A 20,029-nucleotide genomic window follows, 5' to 3' on the forward strand; every position below is an offset into this window, starting at 1 on the left:
TGTGCACGGTAGTAGTCAAGGTAGTAGTCAAGCTTCATTCTTTTGCATGTAGTGACCCAGTTTTCCCAGCACCATTTATTGAACAAAGTTTCTTTGCTCCATTGCATATTCTTTGCTCCTTTGTCAAAGATTAGTTGACTGTAAATCTGTGGGTTTATAACTGGGTTTTCTATTTGGTTCCATTGATCCATGTGTCTGTTCTTGTTCCAATACCATGCAGTTTTATTATGTAGTATAGTTTGAAGTCTGGGAGTGTGATGCCTCCATTTCCTTCTTCTTTTTTTTTTTCAGGAGAGCTTTGTCTATTCAGGGTTTTTGGTGGCTCCATATGAATTTCATCAGTATTTGTTTTATTTCTTTGAAGAATGTCATTGAAATTTTTATTTGAATAGCATTGAATCTGTAAATTGCTTTTGGTAGGATGGCCATTTTCATAATGTTAATTCTTCCAATCCATGAGCAGGGGATGTCTTTCCATTTCTTTGTGTCTTCTATTTCTTTTAACAGTGAAAAACTTTATTACTTTAAACTGTAACTCAGGTCTGACTATTTCTGGTCTAGCCATATACAGGGTTCAAATACATTAGAAAACATTTAAATTTAAATTATAATAGAATTTTACACCCCCTTCTCTTCCACCCTTTTTGTACTATCAGTTTCTACAAAAGTCTTCATTAGAACACTCTGCCTTTCCATAAGCCATCAGCATACATAATTTGTTCCATGACTTAATTAAAAATACTCATATGAGAGTAAAAAGTTACTTAATGTAGCTACTTAAAATATTATTAATACTTTGTGCAGCTCTGATCCCAAGACTGCCCACTTGTTTCTATGCAGGTGCCTCTTTTTTTTTCTTCTCCTCTTCCTAATAAACCTGTCCTCTTAAAATGTAAAAAACAATGTTATGACACTTTGAGAATATGCGTAAAATTAGATATCACAATCACACTTTGGCTAAATGTAATGTTGGGAAAATTAGTTATGCTAGATAACCAAGCTTTCTACTTTGCTGACAGTTTACTTCCATTAAACATAAAACACTTTTTATTTTAAAAAGTCTAAATAACTTCACCAAATCCTTACTTTTTCTAAAAGTTATGTTTCATGAATTATGTTTTTTGTCAACATACTTCCTGGTTTTCTTCAGCACAATTTAACCTTTGCTAGACCATTCAAGGTCAACATCACTAGTAACTATTATATTCTGTTGTACTATTGATAGATTACAGTGATGTGTTGGGAATTATTTTTTAAATATATGTTTTTTTATATTTATTTATTTATTTATTTATTTATTTATTTATTTATTTATACAAGCATTGGGTACAGTCAGAAGCGCAGGAGGGTGAGAGAATTCACCAGAGCCAGAGCGGGGTGCAGAGCAGGCAGAAGGACCAAAGTACACTGCTGAGGGGAGCAGCGGGCAGCAGGAGAGGTCTGTGCGCCATGTGGGACCCTCCTCCGGTGGCAGGAGAGCAGCCTGGGATCGAACTGGTGCTGCAGAGGCTGCGGGCAGCTTCACAACCCAGCGCTCAACCGCTGCGCCACCGGGGAGGCCCAAAATATATGAATGTTTTAGAAAATCTGTAGAGTTTTTTTTCTCCTTCATCGTCAGGTTATTTGTACATTTCCCTGTAGATCTTCTCTTTTTGTAATATGCTACCACTATTATGTCAAGGTTTGGAGTAGATAACCAGGTTTATTAAAATTGGGTCTAAATATAACTGGATTCTTACAAAGGGTTTGAAGGAAGGGTATCAGCAGTAAAATATGGTTCATAGAACCTAAAGGTCAAAGTTATTAATTACCCAGTTAAAATATTTCCTTTTAAAAACTATGAATGACTTTGTTTTATAAAAGCATGATAAATAGTTACAAAAATTCAAGCAATCTGGTAAAGTATAAAGAAAGCTGTAAATCATCGCAATTGCTGCCACTGTAGCAAATTCTAGTGTTAACAACTATCATTCCAGTTACATCCCTATATTTGTGTAGAGTTGGATGGATGAATTGAAGTGAGAATTTTCTAAGAAAGGGATCATACTGCCTGTCTTCTTCAGTGAATAGGTTACTAAAGAGAGGTAGGTGATTAGGAAATTGCAGAAAATATTTGGCTCTACATCTCCTCTTTACACAGAACAACTCTAGTCTGTTTTATGTGGGGCAGGGTTTATGTAAGATTACAGCACAAAAGAATGCTGTGGCTAAAAAGTTAAAAACTAGGAATGTATTTCACAACCTTCATTTTATTTTTTTTTTCATTTTTTCATTTTCACATTTTATTTAAATTTTATTTTTTATATTCCCCATACAATTACAACCCCCTTATTTTGACCCCAAGCCCTCCTTTCCCTGCCCCCCACCTGCCATAGAGTGTCTCTGGCTCATAGTTGTTTGTCAATTTTGATATTTTCTTTCTTATAGTTATTCTTTTTCCTGGTCCCTTATTTAAGTTTTCTAGATTCCTGCTATGAGTGAGACCATCCGGTATTTTTCTTTTTCTTTCTGGTTTATTTCACTGAGCATGATCCCTTCCAGCTCCATCCATACAACCTTCATTTTATATGGGAAAAAACAAGATCCAGAAATCTTAACCACTCAAACGCAAACACAGCTAGTTTGAGATCAAACTTGAAGCATGAAATTAGCATCTAACCATGCAATTTTCCACTACACATGTTTTAAGCTCAGAAGTTTGTTCCTTTTTGTTGATGTTTTTAAAATTTTTGCTTAGTTTCTCATTCTAGCTTGACAAGTATAGAATCTAGATAAGTAAGGTATTAAAGTTAAAAGCTATTATATAGAGTGGGGGAAAAGGAAGTGAGCAGGAAATATGTCACCCTAAGCATTTTGCTACAATTCTGACATTTAAATTAGGATCAGACACATAGGAACACTTTTCTAAAATACCTGCAGAAATCCCACTGACCTGCAATGATTTCTTCAATCTTCTCCTGGGCAAGTCGTTCTTCCTTCAGCTGTAAAAGCATATCAATATGGAGTAGTAGAGCTTTTCCAATATTTGGTGATGATATAAAATGTTCACAGATAATCTTCAGAAAATGAAATCCAACAGATTCTCTGTTCAATGAGACACAATTTTAAATAGTGTGAAGAGAATAACTGTTTTTTTGATCAATGGGACTAAAGTTCATTTAATTACAAGAAAAATAGGCAAGATAAAACCATTTCTGAGCTTAGATAATATCATAAAATGTCTAAATAAGCTTATTTGTCAAAAATAAATAACTTAATTGTATTTCTTTAATTTACTAGGTCATAAACATTTTCTTTTCATGAACATAGTCAGAGAATCAGTTCTATTCTTAAAAACTAAGTTATGATTTTTCTCCAGAAATGATGCCAATTTATAAAAACTGAGATCTAGTAGAGATCCGCGATCTAGTGGAGATACATGAACTGATACTAAAAATTTACCAGGACCTTATGATTAGAACTTTCAGGAGCTAGTCCAAGCAAGTTTCAAATATACCATACAGCAGTGTCAACTATAGTCATCATTGTGTACATTATATTCCTAGTTATGTTTTACCTTATCACTGGTAGTTCATACTTTTAAACTATTTTCTCAAATTATTATACTATACACATTAGACTTACATAATACTGTATGTCAACTATTATCTCAATAAAACTGAAAAAAAATTACCAGTTCCTGCTGTCACCATTCCTTTAAAATAAAATTATTTATGTAGATTCTGGGTTGGTAAACACATGGAGATTTGGGAGAGGGCATGGAAGCTCCAAGCACTTATCCATCACCCTATGCATCTCTGCCATCAGACTGTTCATGAGTTATATGCTTTAATAAACCAGTGATCTATACAAGGTACAGTATATCTTGATAAGCATAGAAGAAAATCAGAATCTAAGCCATGCAAAGTCTTCTTATACTTGACAACAAAAGCATAATTCACAAAAGGGAAAGTTGATTATTGGAATTTTTTAAAAATTAAAAAATAGTTACATTGTAAAAGTCACTTTAAGATGAAAAGATAAGCTACAGTCTGGGAGAAAGTATTTGCAAACTACTATTACAAAAAAGTAATCATATCTAGAATATTTATGAAGAACTTTGAAAACTCAACATTAAAAAAATATCCAAATGCAAAATAGGCAAAATCAGAGATGTTTCATGGAAGAGCATATAGAGATGGCAAATATGCGCATGAAAAGATGTTCAATATCATCAGCAATTAAGGAAAATGTGAATTAAAACCAAAATGAGATATACCTGTGAGAATGGCTAAAATCAAAAATGACAACACCAAATTCTTTTTTTTTAAATAAATTTTATTTTTATATTCCCCATACAATTGCAATCCCCCCATTCTGACCCCAATCCCTCCCCTCCCGCCCCCCACCCCCCAAAAAGTATCTCTGGTTCATAGTTTTTGTTGATTTTGATTTTCACTTTCTTATAGTTATTCATTTTCCTGGTCCCTTATTTAAGTTTTCTAGATCCCTGCTATGAGTGAGACCATCCGGTATTTTTCTTTTTCTTTTTGGCTTATTTCACTGATAAGCCTAAATAAGGGACCAGGAAAATGAATAACTATAAGAAATAAAAAATCAAAATCAACCAACAACTATAAACCAGAGACACACTATGGGGGTGGGGAAAGGAGGGATTTGGGTCAAAATAAGGGGGATGCAACTGTATGGGGAGTATAAAAATAAAAAATATGTTTTAAAAATCAGGGGAGGGAAGAACACAGGGAATACAGTGATGGTTCACGGGTGATATGGTGGTGGAAGAACTATTGGCACTGTAACAATGCAAAAAAAAAAAGATTAAACGCACCTCTTTTTATTTATTTATTTTTATTTTTATATATCCCATACAATTGCAATCCCCTTATTTTGACCTCAATCCCTCCTTTCCCCATCCAAGCACACCTCTTTTTAAATGATATTTAGTTTGTTGTTTTCTGGAAAGTATTGAGGAAATAGTGAAAAGAAAATTCCATGTGATCCATCAATACCACTGCTAGGTGGATCACATGTAATTTTCTTTTTTTTCTTTTTTATGGTATCTCCACACCATTTTCCACAGACACTGCACCAAATTGCATTCTCACCAACAGTGGATGAGATTTCCTTTTTGTCCATATCCTCACCAATGTTTGTCGTTTCTATTCTACTTGATATGGACTATTCTCACATAGATGAGGTGATAACTCACTGTAGCTTTGATTTGCAGTTCCCGTATACTGAGTGATGTTGAACAACTTTTTGTGTCTGTAGGCCATCTAATCATCATAAAGTGTCTATTTAGTTCTTTTGCCCATTTTTGATTGGATTGTTTGTTGGGTTGTTGTAGTGAACAGAGGTGATGTCATCCAGCCTTTTTTTCCCTTTGTAGTCCACAGCAGAGCATATTAATTCTTAAGGGCCCCAGGATTTCTGAGATGGCAAATGAGCATTTTCTTTATAGTCATCAGCTGCATTAATCCCAAACAACAGAGTCCTTTGTATCTTTGAAGTCAGGGATTGACTTCTCCTCTCTAGATATGAAAGATTGAATCTTATACCAATATAAGGCTGTTTCATCTACATACATGTTGTTTATTGTAGTCACCATAAACAATTATTTTAACTAGATCTTCTGCAGCATTTGCTGCAGCTTCTACATTTACAATTGCTGCTTCCCCCTTGTACTCTTAATGTTATGGGGATGGCTTTTTTCCTCAAATCTTACCTCTGGTAGCTTCCAACTTTTCTTCCAGTTTCCTTACTACTCCTATCCTTTACACATGTGAAGAGAGTTACAGCCTTGCTCTGGATTAAGCTTAAGGGAATGGTGTGGTTGGGTTGATCTTCCATCCAGACCACTAAAACTTTCTCCATATCAGCAATAAGGCTGTTTCACTTTCTTATCAATCATCTGTTCACTGGAAAAGCATTCTTAATGTCCTTTATGAACTTTTCCTTTGAATTCATAATTTGGTTAACCATTGTACAAGGCCTACCTTTCAATCTGTCTCACCTTTCAATATGCCTTCCTCACTAAGCTTCATCTCCTCTGTTGATTTAAAGTGAGACATATAACTTCCTTTCACTAGAAAACTTAGAGACTATTGTAGGGCTATTAATTGGCTCAATTTCAATATTGTGTTTCATCGAATAGGGAAGCCCAAGGAGAAAGAGTGAAATGGCAACATCCAATTGGTGAAGCATTCAGAACAGACCTAACATTTATTAAGTTTGCCATCTTAGATGGGCATGGTTCACAGTGCCCCAAAATAATTACAATAGTAACATCAAAGATCACTGATTATAGATAATAAGACATAATAATAATGAAAAGTTTGAAATTTTGTAATAATTACCAAAATTTCATGAGTGAGTACATGAATGAGTACATGTTGTTGGAAAAATTGCACTGATAGACAGTACTGCCACAAACTATTTGTAAAAAAGATGCCATATGTGTGAGGCACAATAAATCAATGTGCAATAAAACAAGGTATGCCACAATGGAATATTCTTCAGCATAAAAAAAGAAGGAAATTTTGACATATACTACAACATGAGTGAATTTTGAAGTAGGGCATTATACTAAGTGAAATAAGTCCATCTCAAAAAGACAAATACTGCATGATTATATACTTACATAGAGCACTACAGTAGTCAAATTCAGAGACAGAAAGTCGAACCATGGTTGTAGGAGTTGTTGACGGGGATGGGGGGAACAGGGAATTATTATTCAATGGGTAAAGAGTTTCATTTTGGCAAGGTGAAAATAGTGATGTTTGCAGAATATAAATGTACTTAATACCACTAAAGCATACACCTGATGATTAAGAAGGAAAATTTTGTGTTATTTGTATTTATTAGGAATAAAAGGTTTACTGGAACTCAGTCACATACATTCATTTGTGTATTGTCTATGATAACAGAAACGGTGTGTTCATTTCATGTCCCTAAAGAAAAAGTTTTCTGCCTCCCTTGGTGGCGCAGTGGTTGAGCACTGGGCTGAGAGGCTGCCTGCTGCCTCTGCAGTGCCAGTTCGTTCCCCCGGCCACTGGAGAGGGAGGGAGGGAGGGAGGGAGGGAGGGAGGGAGGGAGGGAGGGAAAGAAAGAGAGATAGAGAGAGAGAGAGAGAGAGAGAGAGAGAGAGAGAGAGAGAGAGAGAGAGAGAAAGAAAGAAAGAAAGAAAGAAAGAAAGAAAGAAAGAAAGAAAGAAAGAAAGAAAGAAAGAAAGAAAGAAAGAAAGAAAGAAAGAAAGAAAGAAAGAAAGAAAGAAAGAAAAAGTTTTCTGACTCTGAATTAGGTGAAGATAGGTGGCAGCCCTATAAAATTTGAAGATGGCACATATTGGGAAGAGTAGTTAATACATTTCATGATCGAATCTAAATTCACATAGATCAGAACAAAAAAAATGGACTGTAAAAATCAGGCTGAAATTTAATATATTGCTTACAAAGTATGACTATTAGGTACTTAATCAACCACAAAAGTACAAGATATAAAATTCATGGATTAAGAGCAACTGATATTGGGAGGGGAGTGCACAAGAGATTAAGGGATTATGGTGATGGATCACAGGTGCTCTGGTGGTGGGAGAAATATGGAAACTATACCTGAGGGGAGAAATCAAATACTGTACAAAAATTAACAATGATGCAAGATAATAAATAAATTTATAAAAAAGAGCAACTGATATTATAAAAGTCTAGTTTTATAAGCCCAATACATAAACTACATGATGTGTTTTCCAGGAAAGAGTTAATTTAAACACAGACTGCATAAAAGAATCATAGGCTCTAAAACACTGGTGCCCAAAAGAACTTCCAGCAATAACTGAAATGTTCCCCATTAGTGCTGTCCAATACGGTAGCCAGTAGTGACATGTGGCTTTCAAGTCTTGATATGTCTAATGTGACTAAGAGTCTCAAATTTTAATGTTGCTTAATTTTAACTCGTTATATAGTGATGTAAACCAATATTACCTCAATAAAAATGCTCATTTTTAAAATAAATTACCCAATGACTGCAAAGTAAATTAATATTTTCAAACAGTTATGTGTAGCCAGTTACTACAATACTAGATTGTACAGGTTTAGAACATTTAGAACATTAAAGGTATCTGCCATTGGTTAGAGCACATCCAGAGTATTGTGGTTATTTCCAGTTACCAAATTTATAAACTGTAAGTGGCATCCAAGAAGTGACCATATTATGAACAATGTTAGAATAAATTGGGGATGAACAGTCAAGGAAAGATTTTTTTTTTTTTTTTGTGGGACCCTTGCCGGCGGCCTGGGAACAAACCGGTGCTGCAGAGGCTGCGGGCAGCCTCTCAGCCCAGTGCTCAACTGCTGCACCACCAGGGGAGGCCCTCAAGTAAAGATTTAGATGTAACCAGATGGCAGGACTAATAGCCTTTAGAAATCACTAGAAAATATGTATCAATTCCATATGAGGAGTAATTCTTTGTTACAGCCTTATAAAAATATAGTAATAAGAATCCCCTTTTCCAAGGGTATTCTAGAAGAGACTGAACAGAACTTTTCATATAAGAAGTCATGGAGAATTCATGTGTCAAATAGGAGATTGATCTACAAAAATGGTTGGCAAGCTATAGCCTGTGGGCTAAATTCAATCAATCAGCTGCTTTTGCAAATAAAATTTTATTGGAACATAACAACTTCCATTCATTGATAGATTACCCATGGCTACTTTCACACAACAACAACAGAGGGAAGCAGGCATGACAGAGACTTATGGCTTAGGCAAAACCTGAAATATTTACTACCTGGTCCTTTATAGAAAATGTTAACTGACATCTGGTCTAAAATAGTGGTTCTCAAAACCACCTGGAAAACTATTGAATAGAGAGGTCTGGGCTGATTGAAGTAAGGCAGGGCCAGAGTTTTATATTAAGTTCCATATTAAGTTCCCTACTATTTTATATACCTTTATTATTAAGGTATAATTCATACACTGCAAAATTCATATATTGAAAGCATACAATTTAATGGTTTTTAGCATATTTAGGGTTGGCACCATAACCCAATTTCTTTATGCCAAAAAAGTCATATCCATTAGCAGTCACTCCCCATTTCCCCCTAACTTTTATATTTCTAAGCAACCACTAATCTACTGTCTCCATAAATATGCATATTCTAAAAATATGATATAAGTGAAAAGATACAATATGTAATTTCTGTGATTGGTTTATTTCATTTAGTATAATGCTTTTAAGGTCCACCCATATCCATGATAAGCTTTATCAGTACTTTTCCTTTTAATTGCCAAATAATTTTCCACAGTATGAGCATACCACATTTTGTTTATCCACTCATCAGCTGTTGTTTCCTAATTTGAGTACTATGAATAATGCTGCTATGAACATCACATACAAGTGTTTTTATGGACATATGTTTCCCGTTTAACCCAGGACTGGAAGTGTGGGTCATGGTAACTCTCTATTTAACTTACTGAAGAACTAAGAGACAATTTCCAAAATCATTTTACATTCCCAACAGCAATGTATAAGGCTTACAACTCCACATCCCTGTCAATATCTGTTATCATCTGTCTTTTTTATTGTAGCTATTCTAGGTGGGTGTGGAGTGGTTACTTATTATGGTTTGATTTGCATTTTCCTGATGGCTAATGATACTGAGCATCTTTCCAAGTGCTTATTCCCCAGTAATTCTGATGCACATTGAAGGCTGAGAACCACTAAGAGATTCATAAGAACTTTAAATACCCTTTTGACCTTAAAGATTCCATGAAGGTAGAGCCCAAGAGGTATATCACTTTCAGTACTATACATTCTCATGCCTTATTGTTCCACAAAACACTGGTCTGTAGGTTAGCCTAGTCTAACTCCTGTTTTATAAAGCCCTTATTCTTAAAAAAATTAGATTTTAATATAATGTTATATAAAATATTAAAATTAACTTTAGTTTTGTTTAAATCATTAAGCAAGTTGTTCCATTATCTAATTTGATCAGTTGATGGCAAACATTATGCCCTGTGAATATGAGCACATATTTTTTTCAATACATGTCAATGAAACCCTTAGAAGTCTTAAAAATAAAAGCTAGTATTTAGAAAAAAGAAAATCAATTCTTCTGTACCTCTCATGATCCATCAGAAGTTTAGCAATATTCAGATAAAATTCTAAAGACATATCAAGATGCAAAAATTCCATGATACCTAACAAAGAGAAAAGGTGAAATAATCATATTAGTTTCATTGGGGTTGGGAAGTTTAGTTATTTTCAATAATTATCTGTTTGAAGTCTACTTTCTAGATGTTTTCCATATACTATGTCTTGCCTAACAATTTATTAAAATGTTTTTATAAATTAGTAATATGCAATGCTACAGAGAATGCAATGAAACAGGCACTCTTATATGCACAGCAAAAGTAATTTGGCAAAAAAAAAAAAAAGTAATTTGGCATAATCCTCCTGAAAAGTAATCTGGCAACAGTATATGCTAAGAACATAGTGATAAAAAACTTGGGATCTCAAGTCAGACAGACCTAAATTTGAAACCACTAGCCACCTGTATGGCCATAGGTAAGTTACTTAGTTTCTCTGTACCTTATATTGTCATGTGTAAAACAGGATATTTCACCAATCTCTCAGGGTTGTTGAGGTTACATGAGATAATGCAAGCAAATTATATAGCAAAGCGTCTAGAAATTAAGCATTCAATAAATAGCAGCTATTGCTATTACTATTATTTCCTTTACTTCAGAAATCATACTTCTGAAGTCATCTAAAATAAATATGGGAAGGGACTCCCTGGTGGCCGAGGGGTTAAGTCTCAACGCTTTCATCTCTATAGCCTGAGTTCTATCCCCGGCCAGGGAGCTACCCACATGGCGCAGAAGACCTCGCCTTACACACCCACTGCTCCCCTCAGCAGTGTATTTCAGTAAATCATCCTGTTCTGCTCCCCATTCTGTCTCTGGTGAATCCCCTCCCCACTGCATCTCTGGCCTACACCAGTTCTTCTCTGCAAAATTTTTTTAAAGACCATTGCTTTTAAAAAATATATGGGAAAAAGTTTACAAACATAGATATTAAAAGTAATGTAGATTATAATAACAATAAAAAGGAAATACTCTGAGTATCCACTATAGGGTGGTGATAAACTATCACACAACCGTTGAAACGAGAATGAAATAACATGGAAAAAATATTCACTAAAATGAAAAAATGTTTTTAAGATTATTAAGTGACAAATTAGAAAATAAATTTGTATTACTATATGGGTACAATTCTGCAAAAACAATCAAATTAAACTAAGATGGAAAAATATTGAAAATAAAAAAAATTGTTACAAATCATTGCCTTTAGATTCCATTATTTAGTTAACAAATGTTTGATGAGTGTATTACATACATTCAATGTGCCAGGGACTGTGCTTCATGCTAGGAACCCAGCAGTGGACAAAACACAAAAATCCCTATTGTTAAAGAGCTTATATTCCAGTGGATGGTGGGGCTAGAAATTTTTTGTATTTTCCCAAATTTTCCTTCATGGGTATGTGCTACCCTTCCATAATAAAAAATTGTGTGTGTGTGTGTGTGTGTGTGTATGATGATATTTATCTTTTTTATTATTTTTTTAATTTTATATATTTTTACATCGTTTTTCATTTTTGCACAATGTATGCATTTTCATCTTGGTTATAGTCCCCATACAATTCCCCTCCCCCCTTGTTTTGATCCTACTCACTCCTCTCCCGCCCCGCAGTGTGTCTTTGGTTTATAGCTGCTTGTTGATTTTGATTTTTACTTTATTATAATTAGTCTTTTTCATGGTCCCTTATTTAGGTTTTCTAAATTCCTGCTATGAGTGAGACCATCTGGTATTTTTCTTTTTCTTTCTGGCTTATTTCGCTGAGCATGATCCCTTCCAGCTCCATCCATGTTGCTGCAAATTGCATGCGTTGATAGGGCAAAGATAAACAGCTGGGACTACATCAAATTAAAGAGCTCCTGTATAGCAAAAGAGACAGCAACCAAAACAAAGAGACACCCCACCAACTGAGAGAAAATTATTGCACACAACATTAATGATAAAGGACTGATCATAATAAAAAATTGTATATTTTAACTTTCACTTTCTCTACTACAAAAAATACAGGTGAAATTCTAATGCCAGCAGTTAGGGTGACCATTCTAACAGTATAAAGTATACTCACTAGCAAAGAAATGAACAGTCTATAAATATGCAAGTTTCATTCATTCTCTCAATTCAACAAAAGTAAAAGATTATTTTATTATTTTAAACTATAGAAAACTTGGATACAGGGAATTAACCTAATTTGTGATCTGACTGATGTTGCAACTTCATTACTCTGAATATCAAGAGTATCTTGAGTTAAGTAAAAACAATCTGGTAATAAAGAGTAGTATCACTTTAATTCTACTTCTTAATCTACATTTTGATAAAAACTGTAATGGGGAATTCCAGTTCAAAATCAATCAGCTTCAAACTAGGTGACTTCAATAATCCCTTTGGCCTTTCCATATTTTATTAGTTTGAGTAAGCATATTCTTTTAATTGGTTAGTTTATTTCCCTAGTGCAAAAAAATGGAGTTGTCTTCCTGCTTCCTAACATTTTCAACCTGTGTACAATAGATGATACTGTTACCTAGAGATACAGAATTCTCTATACATTTTGGCTTCTGAGGTTTTTTAAGGATTGGCTAAGATTCTAGAGGTTACAGAAAGTTTTAGCAGTACTAAATTAGTGCTAAGTTTAAAGTAACTTCCAAATTGTCCTACTTATTACAAATTGCTATTATTTATTGGACAATCAGTTATACTAACATATAATTTTATATAGTAAAAATAATGTACCTATACAATGCAACTATATGTGTCGTTAGTTTAAAATATAGAGCATATGCACATAAAAGAATTTAAGAAAATTGTTTTTATGACTAAACATAATTGAAATGCTATTAAAGGATCAAGGTACATAAAGAGATTTTTTATTTCACTGAATGCATATATATACTAACAATGATAATAGGTACAATAATAAATAACTTATACTAACTTTATGCACTAGGCTTGGTGCTAAATGTTTTATATGTTTTTTTGCAGGAGTCTCAAAACAACACAATGAAGTGCACATTATTCTATTTATTTTAAATATGAAGAAACTTAAAGACAAAAAATCTAAGTGCCTTGTTACATGGCCCACAATTATATATATACACTCACAGAATGTTTGCTTTCTGATATGTCCAGACACTTGAGAATATTAAATAAATAGCAATATTTATATAAATAATTATAAAAAGTATAACATTACAATGGCTTTTGCCATCAATAGATAATCTTTCTTCATAGTAGTACAATTTTAGAATGGGCAGCTGTAATTCTCTTCTAGACTAAAAGAAAACCAATAGCTTTTAGTCAGTTTTTTATCACCTATTAAATCTGCTAGTTTCTCTTTTTCCTTTCTTCCTGGCTAACAATCTTCTCCGTTTCCTATGTTATCAATTTTCTTCTCAGCCAACACCAAATTATATCTACTGTTAGTATACTACGAAAGGTCTCATATTGAACAAATTCACAATAATAGTTCAAAATTGCGTGCTCACACACAGAAGTGATACCTTCAAGGAGTTCTTCATTAGTTGTTTCACCCTTCAAGAGGATTTTTGTCTTCAAGAAAAGTCCAGCTGGATATAAATGTTCCTATTTCAAATAAAAAAACCCACAATGATATTAAATCTGGAATCTAAAAGACAATTTTCAAGTAATTGCCTGTTTTATTTAACTACAGCAGGATAAGTAATGATTAAAGGAAATCAAAATTATTAAAGATCAGATCATAGTATCTGGTCTATCCATGAGGATATTTTCTGAAATTTAAATGAAATAATGAAAAGAAAATAGTATACTAACATTTCCATTGAGTGGAAACATCTAATGGTAAGTGAACACCTAAACTGTATGAATCTAAGGCTTTATTCTTTCTTTGGTAAGCAAAATCCACTTATATTTGTTTTCTTTTGAAATTCAGCAACAACCACAGTCATTTGCAAACAATTGCTGAATGAAATAGAAAATATGATGCCTTTCTTATAGGATATGTCCGCAATATTTAGTATTAATAACAATGTACTCTGAGTTGTTTTTCCAAGTCCATGTTAGCTGGTCCTATGCCATCTGTGATGTCTTGCCTCTATGTCAACTTTTGCCTGATAGGATACATCTCCAAACAGCTGGCAAAGATTAAAAAGGCAATCTTTACTATATGCAACAGAATTAAACTAGATTACTACCTCACACAATACACAAAGGCCAACTCAAAATGGATAAAAGACGTGAATGTAAGACCTGAAACTATACAATACATAGAAGAAAACACAGGCAAAACACATCATGACTGACATCTCAGAAACGCTTTAAAGACTCATCTCCTGAAACAAAGAAGATGAAGGAAGAGATAAACAGCTGGGACTACGTCAAATTAAAAAGCTTCTGTACAGCAAAAGAGACAATAATCAAGACAAAGAGACACCCCATAGATTGGGAGAAAATATCTGCAGTCCACAAAATTGAAAGGAACTCATATCAAAGATCTATAAAGACCTTGCACAACTCAACAAAAACAAAATAAAGAATCCAGTCAAAAAGTGGGCAGAAGAGCTAAAAAGACACTTCTCCAAAGAAGAAATGCACATGGCCAACAGGAACATGAAAAAATGCTCAACATCACTTACAATCAGGGAAATGCAAATCGAGACCACAATGAGATACCGCCTCACACCACTAACAATGGCCCACGTTAAAAAAAAAAAAAAAACTAACAACAGGGCCTCCCCTGGTGGTGCAGTGGTTGAGCACTGGGCTGCGAGGCTACCACAGCCTCTGCAGCGCCGGTTGGTTCCCTGGCCACCGGCAAGGGTCCCACCAAAAAAAAAAAAAAGGCAACAAATTCTGGCGCGGATGTGGGGGAAAAGGAACCCTCTTACATTGCTGGTGGGAATGCAAACTGGTCCAACCACTATGGGAAGTTGTGTTGAAGACCTTCAAATTACTAAAAATGGATCTACCATATGAGCCAGCAATTCCACCCCTAGGAATCTACCCTAAGGACACAAAAGCATTAATTCAAAAGCATACTTGCACTCCTGTGTTCATTATTGCACTATTTACAATAGCTAAAATACAGAAATAAACTAAATGCCCAAAAACAGATGACCAGATCAAAAAGATGTGGTATATACACAATGGAATACTACTCAGCAATCAAAAAATGATAAACTTATGCCATTTGCAGAAAGCTGGATGGACCTGGAAGGGATTATTCTCAGTGAAATAACCCAGAAGGAAAAAGAAAAATATCAGATGGTTTCACTTATAGGAGGAACATAGGAAAACCATACAAGGGACGGCAGGGGGAGGAGGGAGACAAAATTAGCAGTCAAACTATAAATTGGAGACAGTCATCAGGGGAGGGGGAGGGAAATGGATCAAAACAGGAGGGAGGAGCACAAGAGTCTACAGTGATGGTTCATGCGTGTCTTGGTGATGGTAATTTTATGGGGACAATACCTGAGAAGAGAAATCAAACATTACACAAAAATGAACAGCAATGTAAAAATATATAAATAAATGAATTTTTTTAAAAAGGCAATCTAGGTCCCCAGAATAGAACTTTTCTCTCTACAAAGCCAATTAGCCTCTATGTGAACACTGTGCGCATTAGCTCACGAGTTGCCCTAAAAATTGAAAATTAGGAAAAGCATTGGTATTTAAAGAGTTGGAAATACAGATAACATCAATAAATTGAATAAACTAAGGTTGCAAATTTTAGTTTACTGTATTACTGTTTTTTCTAAAGGGCATGTTGAAATATGCCTTGGGTTCCATTCCTTTTTACCTACAGAGGTGTACTTCCAGATCTTGCAGGATCTGTTTTTCCTTGAGTCTGCTATACTCACATTCTCTTTTTCTCACTGATTTTGTTACCAAACAACTCCAGAAAATGGACAACACTTTACTTCCATTGTATCATCATCTATTCACTTCTATAAATATTTGCACCATAGTGTCCATTCTTACTATCTCTTGAAACTATGCTTTCAGAAGTCATAACCGATTTCCTGTTAAATCCATCCACTTTCTGCCTACCACCAATATCTTTATTTTCTCTGTAACTTTTCTCATTGTTGTTTCTCACTTTTTCCTTAGATTTTTGTCTGCTTTATTTTCTTTTTACTTTTTGTCAAATAAGTTATTAGAAAACTTGCTTTAGGTACAACATTTTTTAAAGAGTTATTTATTTATGCATATATGAACTGGGGTACAGGCCAGAGGTGTGGGGGGTGAGAGGATTCACCAGAGACAGAGTGGGGATAGAACGAGCAGACTGACTGAAATACACTGCTGAGGGAAGCAGTTGGTGAGTCAGGAGAAGTCTGCTGCGTCATGTGGGTCACCTCCCTGGCCGAGGATAAAACTCGTGCTGCAGTGGCTGCGGGTAGCTTCATCCCAGGTACAACATATTTTCAAGGCAAGTACCGAGTCTTGTTTTTCAAATGAAAAACCTGAGACCCAGATGGAGTGAGTAATTCACCCATTGTCACACATAGCCCTGGTGGCGCAAGGGATTAAGTCTCAGCACTATGAAGTTCTCAGCAGCCACTGCAGCACAAGTTCAATCCCTGGCCAGGGAGCTACCCACATGGTGTTGCAGACCTCTCCTGCTTTGCATTCTGCTCCCCTCAGCAGTGTGCTTCAGTCAATCTGCCTATTCTGCTCCTTCTTTTTCTGGTTAATCATTTTAATGCCACCTCCTATCCCCCCTCCCAGCACCTCTGGCCTACACCCCAGCTCTTGTATACATAAATAAGTAAATATTTTTAAAAAAAAGAAAGTGGAAGGGACCTCCCCTGGTGGCTCAGCGGTTGAGCGCTGGGCTGCGAGGCTGCCCGCAGCCTCTGCAGCGCTGGTTCATTCCCCAGCTGCTGGCAAGGGTCCCACAAAAAAAAAAGAAAAGAAACAAAAGAAAGTGGAAGCAACTATGCTAGCAAAATTGAAGTATATTTAAAAGCAAATATAGTGTATCCACATATAATGAGATCTTACTCAAAAATAAAGAAATAAACAGGGCCTCCCTGGTGGCGCAAGGGGTTAAGACGCAACCTATGAAGCTATTCATAGCACTGTAGCATGAGTTCAATTCCCGGCCAGCGAGCTGACCCACATGGTACAGCAGACCTCTCCTGACTTGCCCGCTGCTCCCCTCAGCAGTGTATTTCAGTCAGTCTGCCTGTTCTATTCCCTATGCTTACGTCTCTGGTTGAATCCTCTCACCCCCCACACCTTTGGCCTGTACCCCAGTTCTTGTATGCATAAATAAATCTTTTTAAAAAAGAAATAAACTATGTATACATACAAAAACAAGAATGAATCTCAGAATAATAATGCTGAGTAAAAGAAGCCACACAACAAGAGTATACTCTGTATGATTGCATTTGTTTTTTTTAAAGATTTATTTATTTATTTATTTATACATACATACATACATACATACATATATACATACATACATAAAAGCACTGGGTACAGTCATAAGTGCGGGAGGGTGAGAGAATTCACCAGAGCCAGAGCAGGGAGCAGAGCAGGCAAAAGACCCACAGCAGCGGGCAGCAGGAGAGGTCTGCACGCCACGCAGGACCCTCCTCCGGTGGCCAGGGAGCAGCCGGGGATCGAACCAGCGCCGCAGAGGCTGCGGGCAGCTTCGCAACCCAGCGCTCAACCGCTGCGCCACCGGGGGAGGCCTGTATGATTCCATTTGTGTAAGTCTCTATGAAATGCCAATTAATGTATGCTGACAGAAAGCAAATCAATTGTTACTTAGGAAAGAGTAGAAAAGAAAGGTCATGAGGAAACTTTAGGGAGTGATACACATATTCACTATACTGATTGTGATGATTTGATTATTTCACAAGTCTATACATATATCAAAATTCATCAAATTTTATGCTTTAAATACATGAAGCTCATTTCAATATACCTTAATAAAGCTGTTAAAGAAAATTAAGGAGAGTAATGAACGATAAACGTGAAAAATAGGAATACACAAATCTATACTGATAACAAATGAGTAAGTCAATAAATAAATATTAGATGGGAGTAGTGAGAACGCTTGCTTACAGTAGAATGCTAAATGTAGAAGGAGTGCTGGTTAGAAAATGATCATTTGGCAATCATCATAATTAAGTTTGGTTCAGACAAGAATGCTAATTCTAATGAGAAATTTTAATGAGAAGCACAGTATATGCATATTTTAAGTTTCCCCACCCATTGTTTATGGGTTACAAGTAAATATACAATGAAAAAAATTGAGCAATACTTTTGACCAAATGGCCAATTTTAACATCATCAATGAGGGGTAACAGATGGACATCATGTGTCCGCAGATATGATGCAGTGAAAAAGGATACAATCTTTCATATGTAGCATTCCGGTCATGAATGTATAACCTGAATCTAATAATGAGGAAACATCAGATAAACAACTGAGGAACTTTCAGTTAAAACAAGATAGGGAGCTACTATAGTCTTCCAAAACGTCAATGACACAAAAGTCAAAGAAAAGCTATGGAAATGTTCTGCATTAAAAGAGACTAAAGAAACATGACATATAAATACAATTCCTGATCCTAGATATATTTTGTATTGGAAAGAAAAAAAATGTTGTAAAGTTCATTATTGAGGGTATATAGTATATTATCATATACAGTTCATTACTGAGGGGATATGATATATTTTATATATATTTTAGAAAGATTTATATATGTTTAATATATAAGTATATAATATATTTTGCATATCATATATTATATATGTTCAGTGTTGTACCTCTATTATGGATTATAGTCCCTCAATAAAATGGAGAGAAAAAGAATGCACAAATGTTAGTAACAGGTGAATCTGGGTAAAGTATATATGCAGGTTTCTTTGAACTACTCTTACTCTTGCAACTTTTCTGTTAGCTTGAAATTATTTCCAAATAAAATGAAACTTTTAAAAGTATTTACTGCTATTAAAGTCCTAATGCATCCTATAGGATCAATAATCAGACTATTTAATGTGATGTCAGGAGCAATGTAAATGAGCAATTATTGCTCTAAAACCTGTAACCTGAGAGGGCGGAGCAACATGGCAGCAAGGAGACGCTGCGAGTAAGATCTCCCATTAAAAAAAGTTAATAGGGAGGAAAAGCGGCAGGTCCCAGTGAGAACTGGGACACGGAAGATAAAAGGACGACTCCAGCAAACTACCCGAAGAAGAAAGTTGCCATAAAAGAGGACTAGAAGGGAGGAAAGCGCAGAACCCTGCTCCCATCCCCCACCCACAAAGTTGGCACTCTCCGACCAACAGAGAGGAGGAAAACAACAAACTAAAACGACCAAGAACAAACTACGCAGCAAGCGGGACTGTGAATGGAAAGGAACTATTGCAGCCACCACAGCCCGTGAACAGGAGCTGTGGAGAAGCCTGCAGGATTCGCCGCGGCGGTGAGCTAACGGCTCTGGGAGCCATTAGAAAACAACAGACTCGAGACCCGCACAAAGCCCCAGGCCGGCGGGTAAGCTCTCCCAGAAAAGCGGAGCTCTTGGCACACAAACGTGGATAGGGATCACGGCTGCCCAGGTCCCCGCGCCTGCCACCTAGGCTTGCAGGGAGATGCGCGGAGGCCCTCACTGAGGTGAAAATCCCTCACCAAGTAAGCAGGAACCAGGCGCCAGGTGCCCAGGCACGAGAGCGGGTGCAAAAGGCGCCATTCCCGTGCCATTCCCGCGCCACTGAACTGGGCTACAGCCTGCGTCCTGGAACTCAGGGCTTTGGAACTGAGACCCGGGGCACGAAGTTCAGGGCATAGGTTCTCCACGCCGGAGGGGCACAAGGCAGACATAGCACCCCAAAGCCGTTGAGGTTTACCCTACCATTTCCGCTCTGTTCCCTGTCACACGGGGTGGGGGGAGGCGAAAAACAG

At 36.0% G+C, this 20,029-nt stretch overlaps 1 protein-coding gene across 1 annotated transcript in view; it reads right to left on the reverse strand.

The window, feature by feature from the left end:
• Positions 1–20,029, reverse strand: part of TEX11 (testis expressed 11) — a gene marked incomplete at both ends in the record, with an annotated part of 405,993 nt that overhangs the window by 190,508 nt on the left and 195,456 nt on the right. Inside the window, 3 exons of the mRNA XM_084259198.1 lie at positions 2,933–3,084; positions 10,119–10,197; positions 13,630–13,711. Of these exons, the coding sequence (XP_084115324.1) occupies positions 2,933–3,084; positions 10,119–10,197; positions 13,630–13,711 (313 nt within the window). The remainder of the gene's footprint in view (positions 1–2,932; positions 3,085–10,118; positions 10,198–13,629; positions 13,712–20,029) is intronic.

The sequence above is a fragment of the Talpa europaea genome (genome assembly GCF_964194135.1).
Source record: "Talpa europaea genome assembly, chromosome: X".
In the NCBI taxonomy this organism is placed as follows: domain Eukaryota; kingdom Metazoa; phylum Chordata; class Mammalia; order Eulipotyphla; family Talpidae; genus Talpa; species Talpa europaea.